The 19,408-nt window shown below is 46.6% G+C and overlaps 1 protein-coding gene across 1 annotated transcript in view; it reads right to left on the minus strand.

Annotated features, from left to right (window-relative positions):
* Nucleotides 1-2,618: 2,618 nt before the first annotated feature.
* FRMPD1 (FERM and PDZ domain containing 1) overlaps nt 2,619-19,408 on the minus strand; it is a 49,138-nt gene continuing 32,348 nt past the window's right edge. The window contains exons 7-15 of the mRNA XM_047830408.1: nt 17,911-18,036; nt 16,706-16,825; nt 15,537-15,673; nt 14,304-14,430; nt 14,064-14,159; nt 11,979-12,161; nt 10,999-11,146; nt 8,412-9,218; nt 2,619-5,487 (exon numbers count right to left, since the gene is read on the minus strand). Coding sequence (XP_047686364.1) covers nt 3,101-5,487; nt 8,412-9,218; nt 10,999-11,146; nt 11,979-12,161; nt 14,064-14,159; nt 14,304-14,430; nt 15,537-15,673; nt 16,706-16,825; nt 17,911-18,036 — 4,131 coding nt within the window. The 3' untranslated portion in view covers nt 2,619-3,100. The remainder of the gene's footprint in view (nt 5,488-8,411; nt 9,219-10,998; nt 11,147-11,978; nt 12,162-14,063; nt 14,160-14,303; nt 14,431-15,536; nt 15,674-16,705; nt 16,826-17,910; nt 18,037-19,408) is intronic.

Consider the following 19,408-nt stretch of genomic DNA (forward strand, 5'->3'; position numbering starts at 1 on the left):
ACCCCCTACTCCCACCACGCAGCAGATATCTGTTTGTCAGATGATTATGTGTCTCCCTTTTCCAAACCCTCGTGGCTTCCCATTGTACTTGGATGTGAAGTCTAACCTTCCCAAGGCCTTCCCCGCCTGGTTCCTGGCTGCCCCTCTAAACTCATCCTATCATTCTTCCTCTGGCTTGCTGTGTTCCAGTCATACCTGTCTTCTTGAAATGCCTCAAATATACCAAGGCCCTCTGCAGATTCTGTTCCCTTTCCTCTCACTTTTTCCATGGCTGGCTCCTTCCTATCCTTTAGGCTTCAGCTTAAACCTTCCCTCTTTAGAGAGACCTTTACTGATCACCCAGGTAAGATTGGCTCATCCCATCCCTATCTTGGCACTCTTCGTTTCTTTACATGACCTATCAGTCAGTAATCTTTTTATTTTTTTCTGTATCTTTCCTACTAGTTTTAAGTTCCTGAGGGAACATGTATCATGTTGATGACTTAATTCCCAGTGCCACTGCACACTAAATATGTGTCGACAGAATCACCAAATGCGTGATTTTTCTCCTTTCTTAACACATTCCAACCTACCTTCCTATCTACCAAATCTAGGACCTGATGCTCAGTAGCTACTTCTAATTAATGCTGCTTCCTACAGGAAGCCTTCCACGATCACCACTCTGTCCCCAACCACAAAATGACTTCTGTCTTTTGAGCTCTCCTAGCACCTTATCTGTCCTCTTTGGTCACCCTGAGCAGACCATACCTTATATTTGTAGGTTTCTTTCTCTACATGTCATCTTATCTCTTAGACCAGGAGCTCTTGAAGACAGGATTCTTACCCAATTATTTACATCCATAATCCCTCATCAGGCATCACCTGCAACGGTTGTAACAAATGTTTGTCTAAGAAACGAATCAGCCAATATTATGGTGAATGGGAAAAGGAAGGAGTGTAAATGTCTGGTAGTTTCCTGGTCACTAAACAATTGGCTCTTGCATTGCATCCCATTCTGCCTATTCATGTTGGGGGTGGTGTATCTCAAAAACGGTGCTAAACAGGACCAGCCCCCACTCCCTTCATTTTAGCTTCTCAACAAGCAGTGAGGGATTTCCTGGAACTTCTGGGACTTAGTGCAGAGCAAAATACTAACTCCATACAGTAGCAGCCCAAGAAAGTTCAGGGAGTTGAGGGGAGAGGAAGCAAAGACAGACAGACATAAACATTTGAGTGCCCATGCCAGAGGCTTCACAGTCTTCTTCCCGCCTTCCACTATTATTTCTCACAATATGCCAAATGTGTATTACATAACAATCTCTAGCTTGGGGTGTTGTCCCCATTAATAAGAAGATGTACTTGAGGTATGTAAGTAAGGCATCTGGCACACTGTAGGCCCTCACTAAATGAGACGAGTACTATTTCCTTTTGTCAGTTGGGGAAACTGAGGCCCAGCGTGGTGCCTATAACAACATCGCCAGGAATTCCAGCTCTGGTTAAGTTGAAGTCCTAAGCTCCTTGCTTTAAACTTGCAAACATACAGATTACGTTCATGTAAATAAGCTACATAGCTCTTCAGAGCTTTCTGCTGGTAAAAGTGTTCAAGTCCTGTTTCACATTATACAATTTTTATTTTTTCAGCGTCCTATTGTTCCTGTTATTCATGGCCACACAATCACTACAAATCTATGTTCGAGAGCCTTATTCAAATTTTATTCAAAATATTATGTGAAAAGAAACAGCCCTCTAAGAAAATAAATCTTTTCCTGGCACAAGTACTGGTTCACTGGTTAGTTAACAAATAACTGGTAACAAGGGGTGAGAAAGATATGTTCTCGTCTCCCAAAATACTGCTTTCCTCTGATTGCCAAGGGTTTGGGTACATAAACACACTCATTCTGCCCTCCTTGTTCTGGGTGAAGGAGAGGAATTGGGAGGCCAGTGCAGACACACAACTGATCAGGAGTACCAGAGGGACAAAGGGCCCCCTTGAACAAGCTCTAATAGCCCAAGGTGACTGTCTAAGCCAGCTTTGGCCTGGACAGAGAAGCCAGGGGGAAAAAGATCCCAGGGGTATCTTGAGATCAGTTTTCCTGGAGTCTGAAAACAAAATGTAGGAAATGGTTTCACACTAGGAGAGGCATCCATAAAGTTTGGGGATTACTACTGAATTTTACTGAGTATTTAATAGATTATTTATTAGATTTCTACCCAACAAAGCAGGAACTATTAACATTTAGAGAAGAGAAAACCAAAGCACTGAGTGGTTAAGTAGCTTGTCCAACTTCCCACTAAGATTAACTGGGATTAACTGGTTTAATTGGGATTAGTGAGAAAGGTACTAAATATATTTCTTTCCCTCTAATATTATTCTTAAAAAGGCAAATTGAATTCAGGGCTTTATGTTTGCCTTTACAGGTATTTACCAGAGAAAAAGGGTGCAGCATTCAGTCAATTTGAGATAAAGCACAGAGCACCCACTCCTGGTTGTGGGTCACCATGCAACTAAGGAATTTAACTGCCACCTAGTGGCAACCTATGCTTGTCATAGCGAGGCAGCCAAGAATACCAGGCCTGCAGGTGCAGGTGCCGCAAACCAAACCTTGTGAAGGTAAAATCTATCAAATATCACATGTATTCACTCCTATTTGTGAAGGTTATTGCCAAATCAGTGTGATACGCGAAGTCAAGGCCATTTTTCAGTGATCCCCACCTTCCTCCCTCATCCCTGTCATCCTGGGACAGTCTGTGAATTCCTCCTGTTTCCACATCCGCAGGGTAAACTATTAGGGCACAGTTTACTGATGGCAAGCTACTTATCTGTATCCCCCCGAGGGTCTGTGAGAATCCTGGCCAGGGGCAGGGATTTGTCTAATTCACCTTTCTATCCTAAGGACCTAGCACATGGCCTGACCCAGAGGAGGTATTCAGTGAAATGTTTGTTGAATGAACATGAGTGAATGCTTTTGAACCAAACTTATCACTCTGTATGATTCAGGTCAGGATTAAGCAGCAGTTTATTTGAATACTCTAGTAAACATTTTGGAGGGGTGGTGGAGGAATGGAGGAGCTTCTCAGGGAAGTGCCCAGGGCAAGGCAGGGGCCTGGGCAACCGGCCTGCTCACAGGGCAGTGGATGCTCGGAACTTCTGGGTCAAACAAAACACAGCAGCCGTGAGAGCCGTGCACTGACGGGCCAAGAGTTTCACACTCAGGTCGTGGTAGCCTCTCTCACAGGTCAGCCTAGCAGCCTCTACGAACTGATGGTAGGCGCACACCACGTCCCTCAGGTTCCCTGCTGCTTCCCTGTGCCGAGTGGAACAGCGGCTGCAGTCTGTGAACTGGAAGCACAGGCCGGCCAGCTGGACCAGGTGCTGGAAGGTGTCCCGCACGGCACCCTGCATCTCTTCGGGGGACTGGTCCATTCTGATCACATGTTGACAGCTCGCCAGGAGCTTCTGGGAACCCATGCAGAGGCGGCTCCGGCTTTCTGAAAAGTGCCAGGTGCACTTCTCTGGGGGATGTTTGTTCCCATTCCCCCAGGAAGCTTCTAAAATATCTTGTAATTCCAGTAAGCTCTCTGTGAGTTGGCTAAAGCCCTCCAGGGTGCTGGCAGGGGCAGCTCTCAGCTGTCTCAGGGCCCTGGAGCAGTATTCTGGCCAGATGTGGCTATTCCTCGACAGGGGCTCCGCACTGCAGCTGCGGGCCCGGGCAGGCTTCCAGGGGAGGGCCAGCCGGCTTCCTGCAGAGGGCGGCGACGTGAGGGGGGCAGTAGGGTGTGCTTCCAAGGCCCGGTCTTCTTCCTCTGCTTCTGGCTGCAGGCCACGGAAGCACGTGGCATAGGAGAGCTGGCAGCTGCACTGCTCCATCCCAATCCTGGGGGCCATTGTCTCATTCACACCCACAAACCCCAAAGATGTGGCCATCCTGAGACTGGCAGAAACTTTAGGATGGCTTTCTGGGGCAAAGCACAGGAAAGACTTCTCAGCAGGAAGGCAGACGCTAGGACTTTTGTCTTTGTTTTCTGACAGTGAACAATGGTTTGAACCTTCTAAGTGGGGCTCCTTTGGGGGACCCGGTAGTGGCTTTGGCAGAGAAGGAGCTGGATTAAAACAGATCTGCTGAGGAGTGTCCCGAGAGGCTATCTCTTCCCCTATCATGTGGTTAAGTGGCTCTGCCTTGACCCCCTCCAGAGGGAAGGCTGATGGAATGGTCTGGTCCCCAAGCAAGAAATCGGGGTCTAAATCCAGCTCTTCCAATAGTTTTTGCTCTTGGGCCTGGCAGGCTTGGCCTGGGGTTTCTCTGCTTTGTCCTTGGCGACCCGTGGTGGAATGTGGCAGGATCTGCTCAGTTCCTGTTACAGGAGTCTTCAAGGAGAGGGAGGTTCTCATTCCACCAGTTGGAGCATTGACACCAATAGTCTGTGGCACAGCATTCGACAGGTCACTCTTGGAGTCACTTGAATCTTTCCCAGATTCATCATGAAATAAATTGGTGCCGTTTTTGTTTGTAACTTCTCCATCATGTCCCAGAGATAGCTGTCCTTGTTGTTCCTCTTCTGTAGGGAAAGAAGCCATCTTCTCTCCTGAATTTATCCCACATTCACCACTTCCAGGCCTGACTAGAGGAGGAGACAACAAAGGCTCTGTGTATTTGGGGGCAGTTTCTTGCATAGGATTTGTAAACAAAGATCCCAGTCCTGTTTCCAGTTGGACCCCTCCCAACTCTAGTGTGTCTGCTTGAGAGACCTTATGTGGCCCTGGGCTGATGGTCAGGCAGACTCTATTTGGGTCTGGGTCAGCACTAGAGAGGGAGGAGTTGCTGTCCCCAAGCTCTAGGGTGAGTTCTTTGGGGACACTGGCATCCGAGTGTTGAAGTGGAGACAAGGCATGGGAAGGCTCTGCCTGAGCAGTATCTAGGCCAGATGAGCCTGGGCTGGAACAGTGAGGGGTGCTGGCTGGGGAACTGGCAACAGTGGCAGTCAGGGGGGCAACCCCAGAACTATCTTTATGGTTGGGGTCAATCCGGAGGCGAATGGCAGAAATAGAAGACACTCGAGAGTCGATAACTGACTTGGTTTCCATGGTCTCAGGCTCCATCTCCATGACTCGGGAGGCTGGGTTTTTGCTCTTGGTCTGCCTCAAGGGACCCAGCAGCCCCAGGGCCTTGGTCTCCAGGAGGCCAGGCTCACCTTGCATGTCCTGCAGAGAGGACACAGTTGGGGAGGGTGCTCCGAGGGCCAGATAGGGCTCCCTGTCGTAGTAGCACACATCATCCACACTCTCCAGGGAGGCTGATGGCACCAGAGGAAAGGAGACCTGACAAGTGTAGTCAGTCTGTAGGAAAGACCTTCTTTTTCTCAGAGTCTTGGCATACTTCTTCACCCCTCCCCTTCTGCTTGGTTCTCTTCCATCTGGCCCAGGATTCAGGCTGTCCTCACAGATGCTAGTGCTAGCCTTATGCTGTAAGCTTGTGGCACTGGGTTCTGCAGCAGACACAGCTCTGGCCCCTAAGAATCAAGAAAGGGAAGAGTATGTGAAAAGCAGAAAAATAAAGAGACTTATAGAGGTTGGACCCAGGACTCAGGGTTGCCTGGGTTCAGATCCTGGCTGGATTGGGTAACCTTGGGCAGATTAAAGCTTGATCTCCTCAATTTGCTCATCTAACAGATGGGGATAATAACTGTGGGAGACATTTTTTGGTTCTTCATTGCCCACGATGCATGTCATTGTCTTTGGGTCATAGTACCCCAACTTCCTTTCAGGGAACAAAATCTCCCCAATGCTTACTGTCTGCTAGAACTCTTCATGAAGGTGCCCTACCCGCAGTCAGCCAAGTAGCCAGATTTATGACCTAGAAAGTCAGATACAAATTTCCTAGAATTTGCGTATTAATTTAAAAAATAATAATAATAAAAGTCGAGCCCATCCTTTGCAGCTACAGTATCCTGACAGTGAAGAAATGATGAGAAATCCTGTCACCCAGTCTCCAGGCCTGGTTACTACCTGTGTCTAAACCAGCTCTTCACCTTTGCTGGAAATTCTATAAGCTATCTGACATCCTTCTAACACTCTTGATTGGTGCTTATGTCAACCCAAGTCAGTCAGTACCAGCGGTATCAGTCAGCACTGGCCTACTGTGCTGGTTCAATGGACCAGTGCTTATCAAGCTCCCAGAACAAGGCCTGTGCTAACAGTGGTTCAGTGACGGGAGCTGCTACCACTACTGTAGTTATTGTCACTACATGTGTGAGGATTCGAGGGAGCTTTCTCTTGACAAAAAGTGTCATGACTCAGTCTCAAGTGTGGGGGGTTTTGTGCATACCAGGATGGACCTTTCTTTTTTTTTTTTTTAATGTTTTTAAAATTTATTTTTTGAGAGAGAGTGCAAGCTGGGGAGGGGCAGAGAGACGGGGGCCAAGGATCCGAAGCAGGCTCTGACAGCAGCGAGCCCAACGTGGAGCTCAACCCATGAACCATGATATCGACCTGAGCCAAAGTCGGACGCTCAACCGATTGAGCCACCCAGGCACCCCCAGGATGGACCCTTCTGAGAGAGAAGCACTTTGTGATGAAGTCTAGGGAATAGGCCAGAAGGAATCAGGTACATAGTATAGCACTTGAGAATCAGAGGGCTCTTATCCTCAGATCAGCAGTTTCCAGTCTGGCTGCATCTTATTAAAAACGTTATCAACTCTAGGCTGCTCTTCAGGCCTCTTTAATCAGAATCTCAGAGGCTACAACCTAAGAAGCTGTGGTATTTAAACCAGGTCCCTTGGGTAATTATGATGCCCACCCACGTTTTAGAGCTGCTGCCCTAGGCCACCTATAGCCATTCACCAAGGGCATTTCTGAGGCCTAAAAAGGGAGAGACTCCCACAGTGAATCAGGGCTCAGACCAGAACCTAGCACCTTATTGGCTCCTTGTGAAAAAAGGGAATGTCCAGTATGGACTTTATTTCCCTGGCTAGATTCCTATATGGGAAGGCCTTGACTGATGGTCTCTGTTGTGCCCCCATTTTGAACCCTGCACAATGGTTGGCCCAGCTGGGCAAAGCTGGGGGGATGGATGGCAGTTGGCTGGGTTCTTTGGAGAACAGTGCAAATCTGCTCATAAGTTTCTCCTTCTTTATGGGCACAGCCAATTAATGAACTCAGGGTAGATGGTAGAGAATTTGTTTACTCATTTAGCAAAACTGCCACCAAGTACAATGTGCTGGGGACCCAGGGGTGAGTGTATAACACACAGTCCCTATACTCTGAGGAGTTCTTGGTTTAGTAAGGAAGAGAAATATCAACACAAAAGTCACACGAATAAATATACAATTACAGGCAGTGCTAAGTGCGGGCAGGAAGCACCCAGGGTACTATGAAAACACATGAAAGGGATGGGGAGACCTGCCCCAGTCTTGGCGCAGTCTGGTTGACGTTTCCTAGAGGAAGTGAATTTCTACGTGGGGCCTGATAGATGGGTAGGCACTTGTAGCCAAAGATCAGGGTGAGGAGTGTTTCAGGCGGAAGGAGCAGCACGTGTAAAGGCCAGAGGTAGGAAAGAACTTGGCACTTTTAAAGAACGGTAAGGAGGTCTGTGTGGCAGGTATGCAGAAAGAGGGCCCAGGAGGAAGGAGACAGAAGGGGACCATGTCACAGAGGACCTGGAGGGGCCTCACAGGGGCTGCTAAGGAGCTGGCCTTTCTCCCACAAGCAACGGGAAAGCACTAGAGGGCAGGAAGCAACAGGAAAGGGCTGACCCAGAAATAAATGAGCTGCAGCTTCCCCAGCTCCTAGTGAGTGACTCATCATCAGTGTCTGCGTGCTATTCTCTAATTTTTTCCCTTCAGTATATGGTGTGTGCAACTGTGTGTGTGTGTGTGTGTGTGTGTGTGTGTGCGCACGCGCGTGTGTGTGTGTGTGCGTGTGTGTGTCCTGTAAGGATCTCACATCAACTCAGGAAGTCACTCTATGTGGAACCGGAAAGAAACATGACCAACAGATCCCCGGCCTTTTCTTACGTCTGAGTCCCTTAAGGGGCCACCAACAGCCTATCAGGTTCTTCTTACTTCAAAGCCCCATTTAATATAGAGTCAGGGTCAATAATGACACAGCCACTTTGCCTCCGCTGAGAACTCCTGTCAAACCCTTTTCAATACAAATTCTGTCCATCCCACAAGGCCCAGCACATCTGCCACCTCTTCTGGGAAGCCTTTCCTGATTCCCACTGTTGAATTGGTGCCTCCCATCTCTGCTGGCCCACAGTTCCCCGAACCTCCCTTGTACCCCTGACTTGAAGTTATGACACATATAATTTGGTCCGCTGAGCCCGGGTGGGCCTTCTCAAACAAGGACAAGGAGCGTGATTCAAGTTTGGTCCCTGCCCCTGCTGGGTATTCAGAAGCCGCCTGGAGTCTGTGCAGACCTGCTGGGGAGGGCTCACCTGAGAGGGCGTCTGGGGGTGTGAGCTTGTCGGCTGCGTCATAGTACTCCTCATCTGAGCTGCCATCCTCAAAGGCCAGAGGCAGGTGTGGGCCCAGGGCTTCCAGAGTGGAGCTGGGCTGGGCCTCCATCCAGCCCTGCTGACCCCAGGCTGCCAGGCCCCCACCCTGCCGGGAAGCTGTGCTCTCTGAGCTGTCGCTCTGGTGGCTGGCCAGGGAGACACTGGAGCACAGGCTATAGTAGTCTGTCCGACTGTCCTCATATAGCCTGGGGTCCAGCCGGACCGCACTCAGTTCTGGTCCCCAACTGAAAGTCTCAGGAGCGGGACTCTCAGAAAACTCAGTCTTCTGGCATGGAGGGTTGGCTCTCTGGGCCAGGTCCAGGAGACAGAGGAAGCCACTGGTTTCAATACTGCTTCTCTCCTCTTGGCTGTTGGAATCAAGACTCTCTGGGAAGCCCAGCGAGCTAGAGTGGAAGAAGCCAGACCTGCTGGAGGAGCAAGTGTCCAAGTCATCCTCTTCTAAGGCATCCATGGATTCACTGGAGCCACTGGTCCTGCAGCCTCGGCTCTCCGTGTTGGCTGAGTCGGATGCCTCCGACTCAGCACTATCTGTCATGCTGCTGGCCCCGGAGGTGCTCGGGCCCCTCCTGGCCACCTCAGGTGTGGGGCTGTCCCCAGGAGGCTGCTCCTCTTTTATGAGTGGTCTGCAGGGGCCCAGCTTCAGCAGGTGTCTGTCGGAGAGAGGCTCCAGCACGCAGTCCACTTCAGAGGACTCCTCAGAGTCGCTGCACGCCCTGGATTCATAGCCTGTAACACAAGGGACACCGGGGGTTATATTCAGGAACTGGCAGAGGCTTGTGTCCTCCCACCCTTACCCTGCCTGCCCTCCAATTCTCCAGGGTGGCTGGCCCAGATCATGCTGTACTGGCTGACACAGGGCCTGTGGGTCTCCAGATTCCATGTTCTCCCCACACATCAGGGCTCCTTTCCCACATGTGCCTGAACTGCCTAATGGGGACAGGGTTACTTCTGAGGAGAGCTATGTGTTCATGGAAGCATGGAGGGTATGTGGCTGGATTTCACTTTGCTACAGGCAGCATCACCTAGGTTTGCTAAGCCCCTCCTCAAATCCCAGCTCTGTCCTGTCTGGGCATCAAAATCAGATGGGGAATCATATTTAAAAAATAAAACAGATCCTTGGCCCTATCCCTGGTGTAATAAGTCAAATATCTAGGGAGTGGGGGCTGAGAATCTGTATTCTTAGCAACTTTTTGTGGGATTCTGAGGTGGGTAGGCTGGCACCATTTTGAAGCCCGGCCTCGGGGACCCCCTGGTGCTATGGAGCTTTTAGGGCGGTGAAAACCCAGCTAGCTGCTGGTACTCAGGAAGGATTCATGGTTGGAAGGATGGGGGCATTGAGCCAGGCCTCCAATCTCTCTTCTACCATTAGCCTCCAGAATGATCTTTCTCAAAACTTTTCTCTGTTCACATCACACTCTACTTAAACCCCCTCCATGGCATCCTCTGCCTACAGGGAAGAGTCTAAGCTCTCCCACGGGTTAAGGCCTCTCACAGAGCGGCCCCAATTCCTCCTCAGCCTGGTCACCCCCTCACAGTGTGGCCCCAACCCCTCCTCAACAGCCTGGTCATCCCCTGAAGGCTTCACATGCTCCAGCCACTATAGAGAGCTTCAACAGATCATGACCTTGCCCTTGGTGTCATGCACCTGCCCCAGCAGTACTCCCTCCCGCCAGCAGACCTTTGCAATTGCTGCCACTCTGCATTGTCTATCTGATTAGACTCTAAGGTATCATCCATGTTCATAAACTGTGTTAAAACCAAAACAACAAGTACCAAAAACTCATCACTTCCTAATTATTTTTTACTTCATCTTACTATCATCTGATCTCTCGAGATTATTTATGTCTATTTGATCCAAATGGAGGAATGCTATATAATGTTATGCCACTGAGTATCTCTTCCCATCTCCACATTCAGTGACATCATATTGTAGTGGGAGTGTTTCAACATTTATCAGCAAACCAGTGGGAAAATGCTGCATCAATAGTGCTGAAGCAAAAGCCTGATAGAAACTGGGAGCTGGCCTGGGAGACTGATCATCTTATCTGGCCTCCACTACCTCATTTCTTATATATGATTTCGACTCCCTTCTATATCCAGGTATCCCCTTTTTCTAAACATGTAAGGTTGAGAATTTCTATTATAATTCAAGAAAATGCAAAGAGCACATACACATGGAATAAAAAACGGTCATCTATACTTTCTGAATAAATGAATGACATGTTTTTTGCCAGTAAATAAAGACAAAATACAGTGGATTTTGGAGACGATTTTAGGAAATACTACAGGGAATCAGAGACCTTCAATAGCGTATCTTGGCTTTCAGGGACTCTCAGATACATATAGAAAACTTCTCCGTTTAGGACTTTAGAAAAACCAACTGTTCACCAGGAAATAAATGGAAAAATAGCTCTCATCCACCTGGGTGGAAGTCTCAGCTCAACTCAATTCATCCCCTTCCCTTAAGGCTATGAAAAGGGCCTGTCCTTACTGGAGCAAGCCTCACCTTCTTCAGCAGATACCCGGTGCACCTGTTGTTTGTTTCCTGGCCAGAGGAAAATGGAGGTAACTGGGTCAACAAACAGCCTGTAGTACCCAGCAATCAGGCAGGCTAGGTCTTTTGCACTGTTGGATTCCAGCAGCAATGTCAGAACCTTTGAAGTTAAAGAGAGTTCTTAGATAAAGGGCCAAGGGATAGTGGCCTCAGTCTGAAGACTGACAACAAGGCCATGTGGGGCCAGTGAGAGATTCCAAGTAAATCCAGCCATGGCCCACAGGCAGGCCTCCTGGTATCTCATATTCTCATCTGCAAGACTTGAAATAAGCATACATGCACACATACACACAACCACACATACACTCACTTACACACAGTGGGTTCCTCCCATTGAATCTCTATGAGGTCTCCTGCCTCTTCATCCCCTAGTCCAGCCTCCCCATCCCAACAACCCCACCCCACCCTGACCATTCATACAGTGAGGCCCCTTCAAGACCTGACCTGGAAAATGAAAAGGAGAGCAAATGGAGAAGGAAGAAGAGGGTGATGAGAAAAATGAAGCACCACCCTTGAGCCCATCAGAATTAAAGCAAAGGAAGGCAGGGTAAATGTAGGACCTTCCAGAGAGGCCCAGGAAGTACCCCGCATCATTTATCCATTTTAATTGCTGCCACTCAAAACTCTTGGGCAGCCATTTGGGTCCCATACATGAGATAAAATTGTGTGGTGCTCCCATCTAAGTTTCTGAACCCGTCAGGAAAGTATATAGTCCAAGCTCAGTTTACACACAAAAATTATCTTAGGACCCTCCCAAGAAAACACACCATGTTCATTATTTTCCTTTTGATGGTACAGGATGGACAACTCATCCTCTTAAGCAAATGCTGGGTATTAGACTTTGTTAATATCTATACTCTCATAAACTACCCTAGAATAATTTAGCCCCAAATTACAGAAGTTGGATTCAAAATTTCTTCCCCATGCATTACCTTGACATCCTGAAGATACACTTTGACCATGCTCACTTTCTCAGACTCTTCTGTCAGCTCTACACGGCTGATGTTTGCAAACTCTGCCAGTGTGGACATGATGTTGAGTTTGCTACTGATAATTTGGCTAATCCCATACTTGGCTCCAACTAGAAGAGCAATGTAGGATTCTCTATCCTGTAACTGCATTAGGGTGGAAGAGGAATTAGTTTTCATTCACAAGCTAGTGAAAACACATTGCACATGTAAGACACGATATCCCTCTTGACCAACTCCTTGATTTTGATTTCAGGTCCTCCCTCACCACCTCTTTCCTAGACTACTAAATTAGGCAATAGCCTAATCTGGGCCCCACTGACAGCTAAATTAAGTATAAATCTATCTCCCACAAGACCCTTCACAATAGAGAGCCAGACCATGGGGCTGTTACCTGTTCCACAAACACAACCTGTGCTTTCACACCCATGTGCCAATATTCATGCTGTGTCCCAGTGAAATCCTGACCCCTCTTTAAAAGAATCCATCAAAAAATAAAATAAAATAAAATAAAATAAAATAAAATAAAATAAAATAAAATAAAATAAAATAAAATAAAATATAAAATAAAAAAAAGACTCCATCAAAACCTACTGCCTATGGAAAACATCCGCTTGATCTGTCTCCTCAAGCCAGAGTAGTCCATTTCCTCCATGTCATTCCCACCCCACAGCCTCTGCACAGCTCTGATAGCACTGAGCTGTGACTTCTTACCATAATTATTTGTTTTCAAGTGTTGTACTCAGGTTCCCTGGGAGTCCCTAGTGTCCAGCAAGCATCCTAAGCCAGTTCAATGTGGCTGGCTTCTTCTCCCATTACCAGTTCTTACCTTAGGTAGGACAAGTAAAGGGAGACTGGGGACAGGAACTTGGCAGCTGGGAGAGGATAGGATTGGCCCATGGGAAAAGTAAAGTTGTACCTTTAAGCCTTCCTTTCTGTGGATCTAGTCTCCTTTCCAACCTTTTGTCACCTACTCGTACAAAGACGCAACTATTTTTCCCCTCCCCTATCGGATGCTCTTCCTTTCTGTCAAAACATTGATTCCCTTTTTCCACCTACATTGTTAGGTCAGCAATCTGATTAATCTGACCCATCATTGTAAATGACTGAGAAGCACACCAAATATACTGAAAGGAGCTTTGTTTATATATATATATAATATATGTATATATGTATATATATATATGTGTGTATATATATATATATACACACACACATATATATATGTATATGCATATATATGTGTATATATGTATATATAAGTACATATACATTTATATATGTACATAAATCTCTAATTGGCAAATTGTGTGGTTTTGTGCTGGAGGGTTCTGGGGCTGCCTAAGTGCAGTGGGGGAGAGTTCCCATAAGAGGCAGCCCACCAGTCACAGACTGCTGAAAAGCACAGAGCACCAGGCCCAGGCTCCAAAAAGAAAGCTGGGGGAGGAATGAGTAACAAAGGAGACGGCTCTTTTGCTTCTCTTTTCCCTTCTCAGATCCACCCGTAGTTCTTCCCTTATGAACAATCAGGGCCACAGCCTGGCAGTCAATCATACATTTTCATATTTCTTTCATGATTTCCAATTCTTCCACTTCGCCTTTATATACCCAAAGTGCCAGAGTAAACTCATCCATTTCCGTCCCCTCAGAATGCCTTTCCTCCTTACTGAAATCTGGTCAATCCAACCTTCTCGCTTTTTCCGAATCCGTCCTTCTTCCCATACTCAACCAGAAGCCAGCAGCGGTACCCTCTGTCTTCAAACTCCACAGCAGTAGTCCTGTGCCTTTCTCATTGCCTCTTTTGTCTGTTGGGTACTTTGTTTCATCGTTTGAGGGTGGAAATCATGGTTTTTTGAGTTCTGCCTCCCCCAGCATCTGCCAGAGGGCTGGCACCAAGCATGATACACACTCCCCAATGGTGTCATATTTCACTTCCCAAACAAATACCTGACAGGTCCTCAGGAATTTTAGGCCAAAAGATACACTGATCTTCAGAGGACCTCTAAGTTCCCTTCTAAGAGTAGAGATCTGCATTTCTGTCATACATACCATTAGAGTAGCATTAAAGATTTTTCCACCATATGTCTTGAGTTCCCCAAGGATCTGTAGATAATTTAAACGAAGCTGGGCAGCAGAAATAAGTTGCTTAAATAGGAGGAAACAAAGACTTAAATTAGAGTTATTCACTTGCCTAAAATCCACACAATGTTGAAAATGCTTTCCCTGAGGTTTCACAACAGACAGCTGGGGGAGGGGAAGGGTTGGTGTCATCAGAGGCCACAACATTACCTTCTGTCGGGGTTCCAGCAAATTCTGGTTCCTCTTCATGTGGAAGCTAATGGCTTTCTTGATGTCTTTGCCTTTCATGTTTCGGAGTAAAGTTGGAGATATAAAGTTTTCTATTCCCCAGTCCTTCCTGCCATGAGATATTGGAGACACCATTTTTACAGTGCACCCGGCTCTAATGAAGAGCATAATTACACTTCATTCAGGAACTTAGTGTTCCCAGAACACTGCAATTATGAGCCTCTTTCTCAACAGAAGAATCTACATGTATACATAAGTATGTGTAAATATACATAAAATGCATTTATAACTTTATGTATTAAATATCATATATTTATATATACTTAATACGCATGCACTCTCTCCACAAAAATCCCAGCCATTCAGGAACTAAGCCCCACTTATCTTTCTGGGAGCTTGTTGCTTTTGGTGTGGTATGATACTCTGTTAATCAGAAGAGATCTCAATCTTTTTTTTTTTTTTTTTTACTATAATACATATCAGAAATACTGATCACATATGTATAATACATTCTCACACAGCACCTGTGAATCCTTGAGGTTATGCTTCAGAATGGTGCCAGCCTAACAGCCTCAAAATTCTCCAACAAACTGGATAAGAATACAGATCCTCAGGTCTCATTCCCTAGAGATTTAACCCAGTATTTCAGGAATAGGGTCAAGGATCTGTTTTATGTTTTAATTATGATTCCCCATTTGATTTTGATGCCCAGACAGGACACAGTTGAGATTTGGTGAATGGCTTAGCAAACCTGGGTGATGGTTCCCAGAGAAAAATGAAAACGTAGCCTACGAACCAGGACGTGTTGGAATCCCACGACTTGAAACTGCTCTAATAGGAATATAATACCACACAACTGGTTCACACAAGATTAATTTCCAAGGCATTTCTGCCCTCAGAAGAGCTTTACACTGATGTTGTCAACGGATATCCCAAGACATTCTCTCAGGAACTGGGAATCTACAAAGGGATCCTGTGTCATTCTATCTGCAGTTGGCTTCTGCCCCCAAGTGCGCAGCCAGATTCTGACATCTGGGGGAACTGGGCTGGGTCCGAGACAGTGGGGAGGGAAATAGATGGAAAGACAACAGACAGATGGGCAGGTTGGTGAGTATCATCTTTCTGTGGAATCTGGCCATCCTGGCCAGGGGCCGGCCAAGTTATAAATGCAGCCGAGCTGCTGTTGACGGCACATAGAAGTCGCCTGCCACTCACTCTATGTACTTCAAAGAGATCTTCTGCGGCTGGGCACATGCGTAGATCCGCTCCTGGATGTGCAGGGCTGCGAGCCGGAGCGCGGAGCTACATTTCATTTCTACCGCAAAGCGCTCCTGGAGCACATCACTGCAGCTCTAGAAGAGATTACATCAGAGGAATTGGGAAATGAGAATACATGGATTGTGTTCCTAGTTCTTTCAGGCGAAAGGCTCTGAGACCCGGCTCTGCCAATTCTTGGCTATGTGACCTTGGTTGACTTACTAAGACTCTGAACATTGGTGTCTTCTCATTGCTTCTCAAGTCTACCTTACGCTGTTTCTGTGAGGTTTAAATTAGATAACGTATGAAAGGAGGCATAAGGACACAGCATTACACAAATATAAACTAGTTTTGGTATTATTTGCTGCCATCATTTCTGTAAGATTTGGGCAAGTTAATTCATCTAGTTTGAGTTACCTCATTGGTACAATGGCAATACCTTGGAAATGATTCTTTTTTCATCAGCAGAAAAATGACATGATACATCTCACCCAAGCAGGCAAAGGAGGGGGAACACCAGGCTAAGGGTCAAGGAACCAATTTTTGGCTCTGCCATCAAATGCATGGCCCGGGAAAATCATGTGAGCTTCCCAAGACTCCTTTTCATCGTTTCTAAAATAAGGCTTTGAAGGGGAGCCTGGGTGGCTCAGTCAGTTGAGCATCCAACTCTTGATTTCGGCTCAGGTCATGATCTCACGGTTAGTGGGATCAAGCCCTGTGTCAGGCTCTGTACTGACAGCACAGAGCCTGCTTAGGATGCTCTCTCTCCCCCATCTCTCAGCCTCTCCCCCATGCACACTCACTTTCCCTCTCAAAAATAAATAAACATTTAAAAAAACTAAATAAGGCTTTGAAGCACTAATGCCACTCGAAGCAATAAAAAACTGTAGCTCTAAATGTTAGTAGAAAATGTATCATCCACATTGAGGGCTAAGCCTAAATTTCATTAATACGCAGCAAATATCCTAAGACAGCAACTATTCTGAAGGATAATCAAGCCTATTCTTCAGATAAAGATAATCCCTACCAGGGAGTTGCTTAACTGCCTTAAGCTCATGTTCAAAATCACCCAATGTGCCATCTTTGAGAAAAACCACTGTTATTTTAGGAAGGGCAGATCCAGTCACCTGCAGGTAGAGGTATTCAAAGGCCACAGGATCTTCTTTCAGGAGGTCCAGGGGGTCCTTGGGAACAAAACACACCCTGAAGAGGCAGCGGTAGTCATGTGACTCCTCCCTTTCTACCACCTGCAATGGGTAAGGGACATAGTTAATCCTCTAACTGCCTTTGTTCTCACAGCTATTCCACAAAGTAACTTAAAAAAAAAAAAGGAAATAATGAAAGTCCTCAGAGATTTCAATTTTAGTGTTTCCCAAAACAGCTGCAGACCTTTGCTCTTGACTTTCCCATGGGTATAAAATGTAAAAGGCTCAAAAGAACAAAGTTTCCCACTGACCCCATCAAATTGTTCTCCTTTCCAAAAGAAATATACTTCCAGTCTCCTATATGCCCCTTCAGAGACTGTGTGTGTGTGTGTGTGTGCGTGTGTATGTTTCTATATATGTGTATTATTTTATTTTCCACAAATAATAGTATAGTATACATTGTTATATTATGCACCTCACTTTTTTTTCTACTTCAACTATCTTGGGGATTTCATTTGATTTTCTTTTTCAATGCTAATGGAACAGACATGTTAAAAAGTTGGTATGACAAATCACTGAAAGGCTGAAAGACTGATTGGTACAGACAGACTATGCCCTGCCAATCCATCAGGGACCGGCTTAGGGGTAAGTCTCAGAAAAAGGGCTTAGACCCAGTAAGAAATGCTTCTCTGACTTTTCAAAGATCATCAAGCTGGAAGGAAAAGATGGGGCTCTATTGGTTTCATTACCTTGAGTAAGTCACCTTATCTTCTTTTTTAAGTTTATTTATTCATTTCAAGAAAGACAGAGAGAGCAAATGGGGGATGGGCCAAGAGAGAGGGAGAGAGAGAATCCCAAGCAGGCTCCACACTGTCAGAGCAGAGCCCAGTGCTGTGCTCGAACTCACAAACCAGGAGATCATGACTGGAGCCGAAACTGAGTCAGATGCTGAACTGAGTGAGCCACCCAGGTACCCCAGTCATCTTATCTTTCTAAGTCACTATCTCCACATCTGCAAAACGGGACCCCACATACTTCATATGAAAATCAGTCCTGATTTTTGCCCTGTTATCCCCAGGCTGAGTGAGGGCATGAGAAAGTGCTGATGTGCTGAGCCCTATCCCAAAGATTCTCGCTGAGTTGTGTAGCTTGCCCAGCCCGGCTCTCCTCACAAGGAGCAGGTATACCTGCTGGATAAGTTCCTCCTCATGCAGTAGGTGCAGCCGTGAGATGTTGTACTGCTCTTCCAGGGCCAGTGCAAAGTACTCCATGCTTCGGATGGACAGCTTCTCCTTCACAGTGAGGATGATGTCCTGCCAGGCACAGAGAGACATAAGAGTCACCCAAAGAGCAGGCTGGCCCTCGTGCTCAGGCACAGAGTAGGGAGGACCTCCTTGACCTTTTCTCTGCCCCTCAGTGCAGCTGGAGAGAAAAAAGCCTGTGCTGGCTGGGTCCACTGCCAACTCAGGCAGCTGAATCTTCCCAGGCTACATAAGGGACTTCTCATCACCCCTCATGGCCCTACACCCACCGCTCCCCTCTCTTCGGGGCTCCAGCACATCCATACAGTCATCCTCTCTTGTTTCTTGGAAGGCTGAAGCCATGTACTGGAGGCTCATGCCTCTCTTCAAGGTCTCTGGATTCATACTCTCGCTGGAGTCTGCATTTTCAACTGCTAACCAGACAGAACCCCACTACCTACCCAGCTCTGCAACTGGGAAATCAATCTAACATTTCTGAACCTCAGTTTCTTCCTGCAAAATGGATAATGATGCCTCTGTCTCAGAGTGGCTGGTAGGGTGGAATGATAATTACTGCTGAACCATTAGAGTTGCCATGCCACATTCCTCTCCTTCATTCACTACAGTGGCCCTATGTTATCACAAGGTCTTTGCTACCACAAGGCATTCACACATGCTGTTCCCTCTGCCTGGCACACTTTTCCCATCACTCCTCACAAAGCTGTTTCCCTCTCTTTGGAGATGCCTTCTCTGGTCACTGTATCTAAATATGATTGACCCTTCCCTTCTCTGTCCCAAGATCCTGTTTATTTCCCTCATCAATATTTGATATTTGCTTCAATAACAGCTATGTTCTTTAGTAAGAGACAGTATAATAAAGTTAAGTGAATGGGTTCTAGACCCATACCACCACTACTAGTTGTGTGTCCCTGGTTAAATTCCTTACTCTGCCTGAATGGTACCTAGCAGATGGCAAGTGTTCAGTACATGCTAGCCGCTAATATGTGTTTTCTTGTTTACTGTCTTTCACCCACTAGATGGTAAACTCCTTAGAATATGAACCCTGCCTCTCTTGTGCTCCACTAGATCTCCAAAGCCTAGGGTTCAGTAACGTTCAATAAACCTTTACTCAATGAATCAATAATCATCACAGACTCATTAGCGATGTCCTGCCAAAAGCTCAGGTTTAGTAAGTGCCAAAACTGCAGGTGCTACCTGCTAGTCTGAATCCTCTTTCTACTTGCTCCATCACCCTCCATAACTCACCAGTGAGACCAAGTCCTGAATAATCCATCTAACTCAACATTAATCTAATGCCTGCTTTGCACTGGCCTTGATGGAGAGGCCGTCTCTTGACTCTGTCTCCCTCTCCATCCTCCAGTGTCTACTGTGCCTTGAGCTCACACATTTCTAATTTTTTTTTCAACGTTTATTTATTTTTTGG

Source organism: Prionailurus viverrinus, chromosome D4 (assembly GCF_022837055.1).
Source record: "Prionailurus viverrinus isolate Anna chromosome D4, UM_Priviv_1.0, whole genome shotgun sequence".
In the NCBI taxonomy this organism is placed as follows: Eukaryota; Metazoa; Chordata; class Mammalia; order Carnivora; family Felidae; genus Prionailurus; species Prionailurus viverrinus.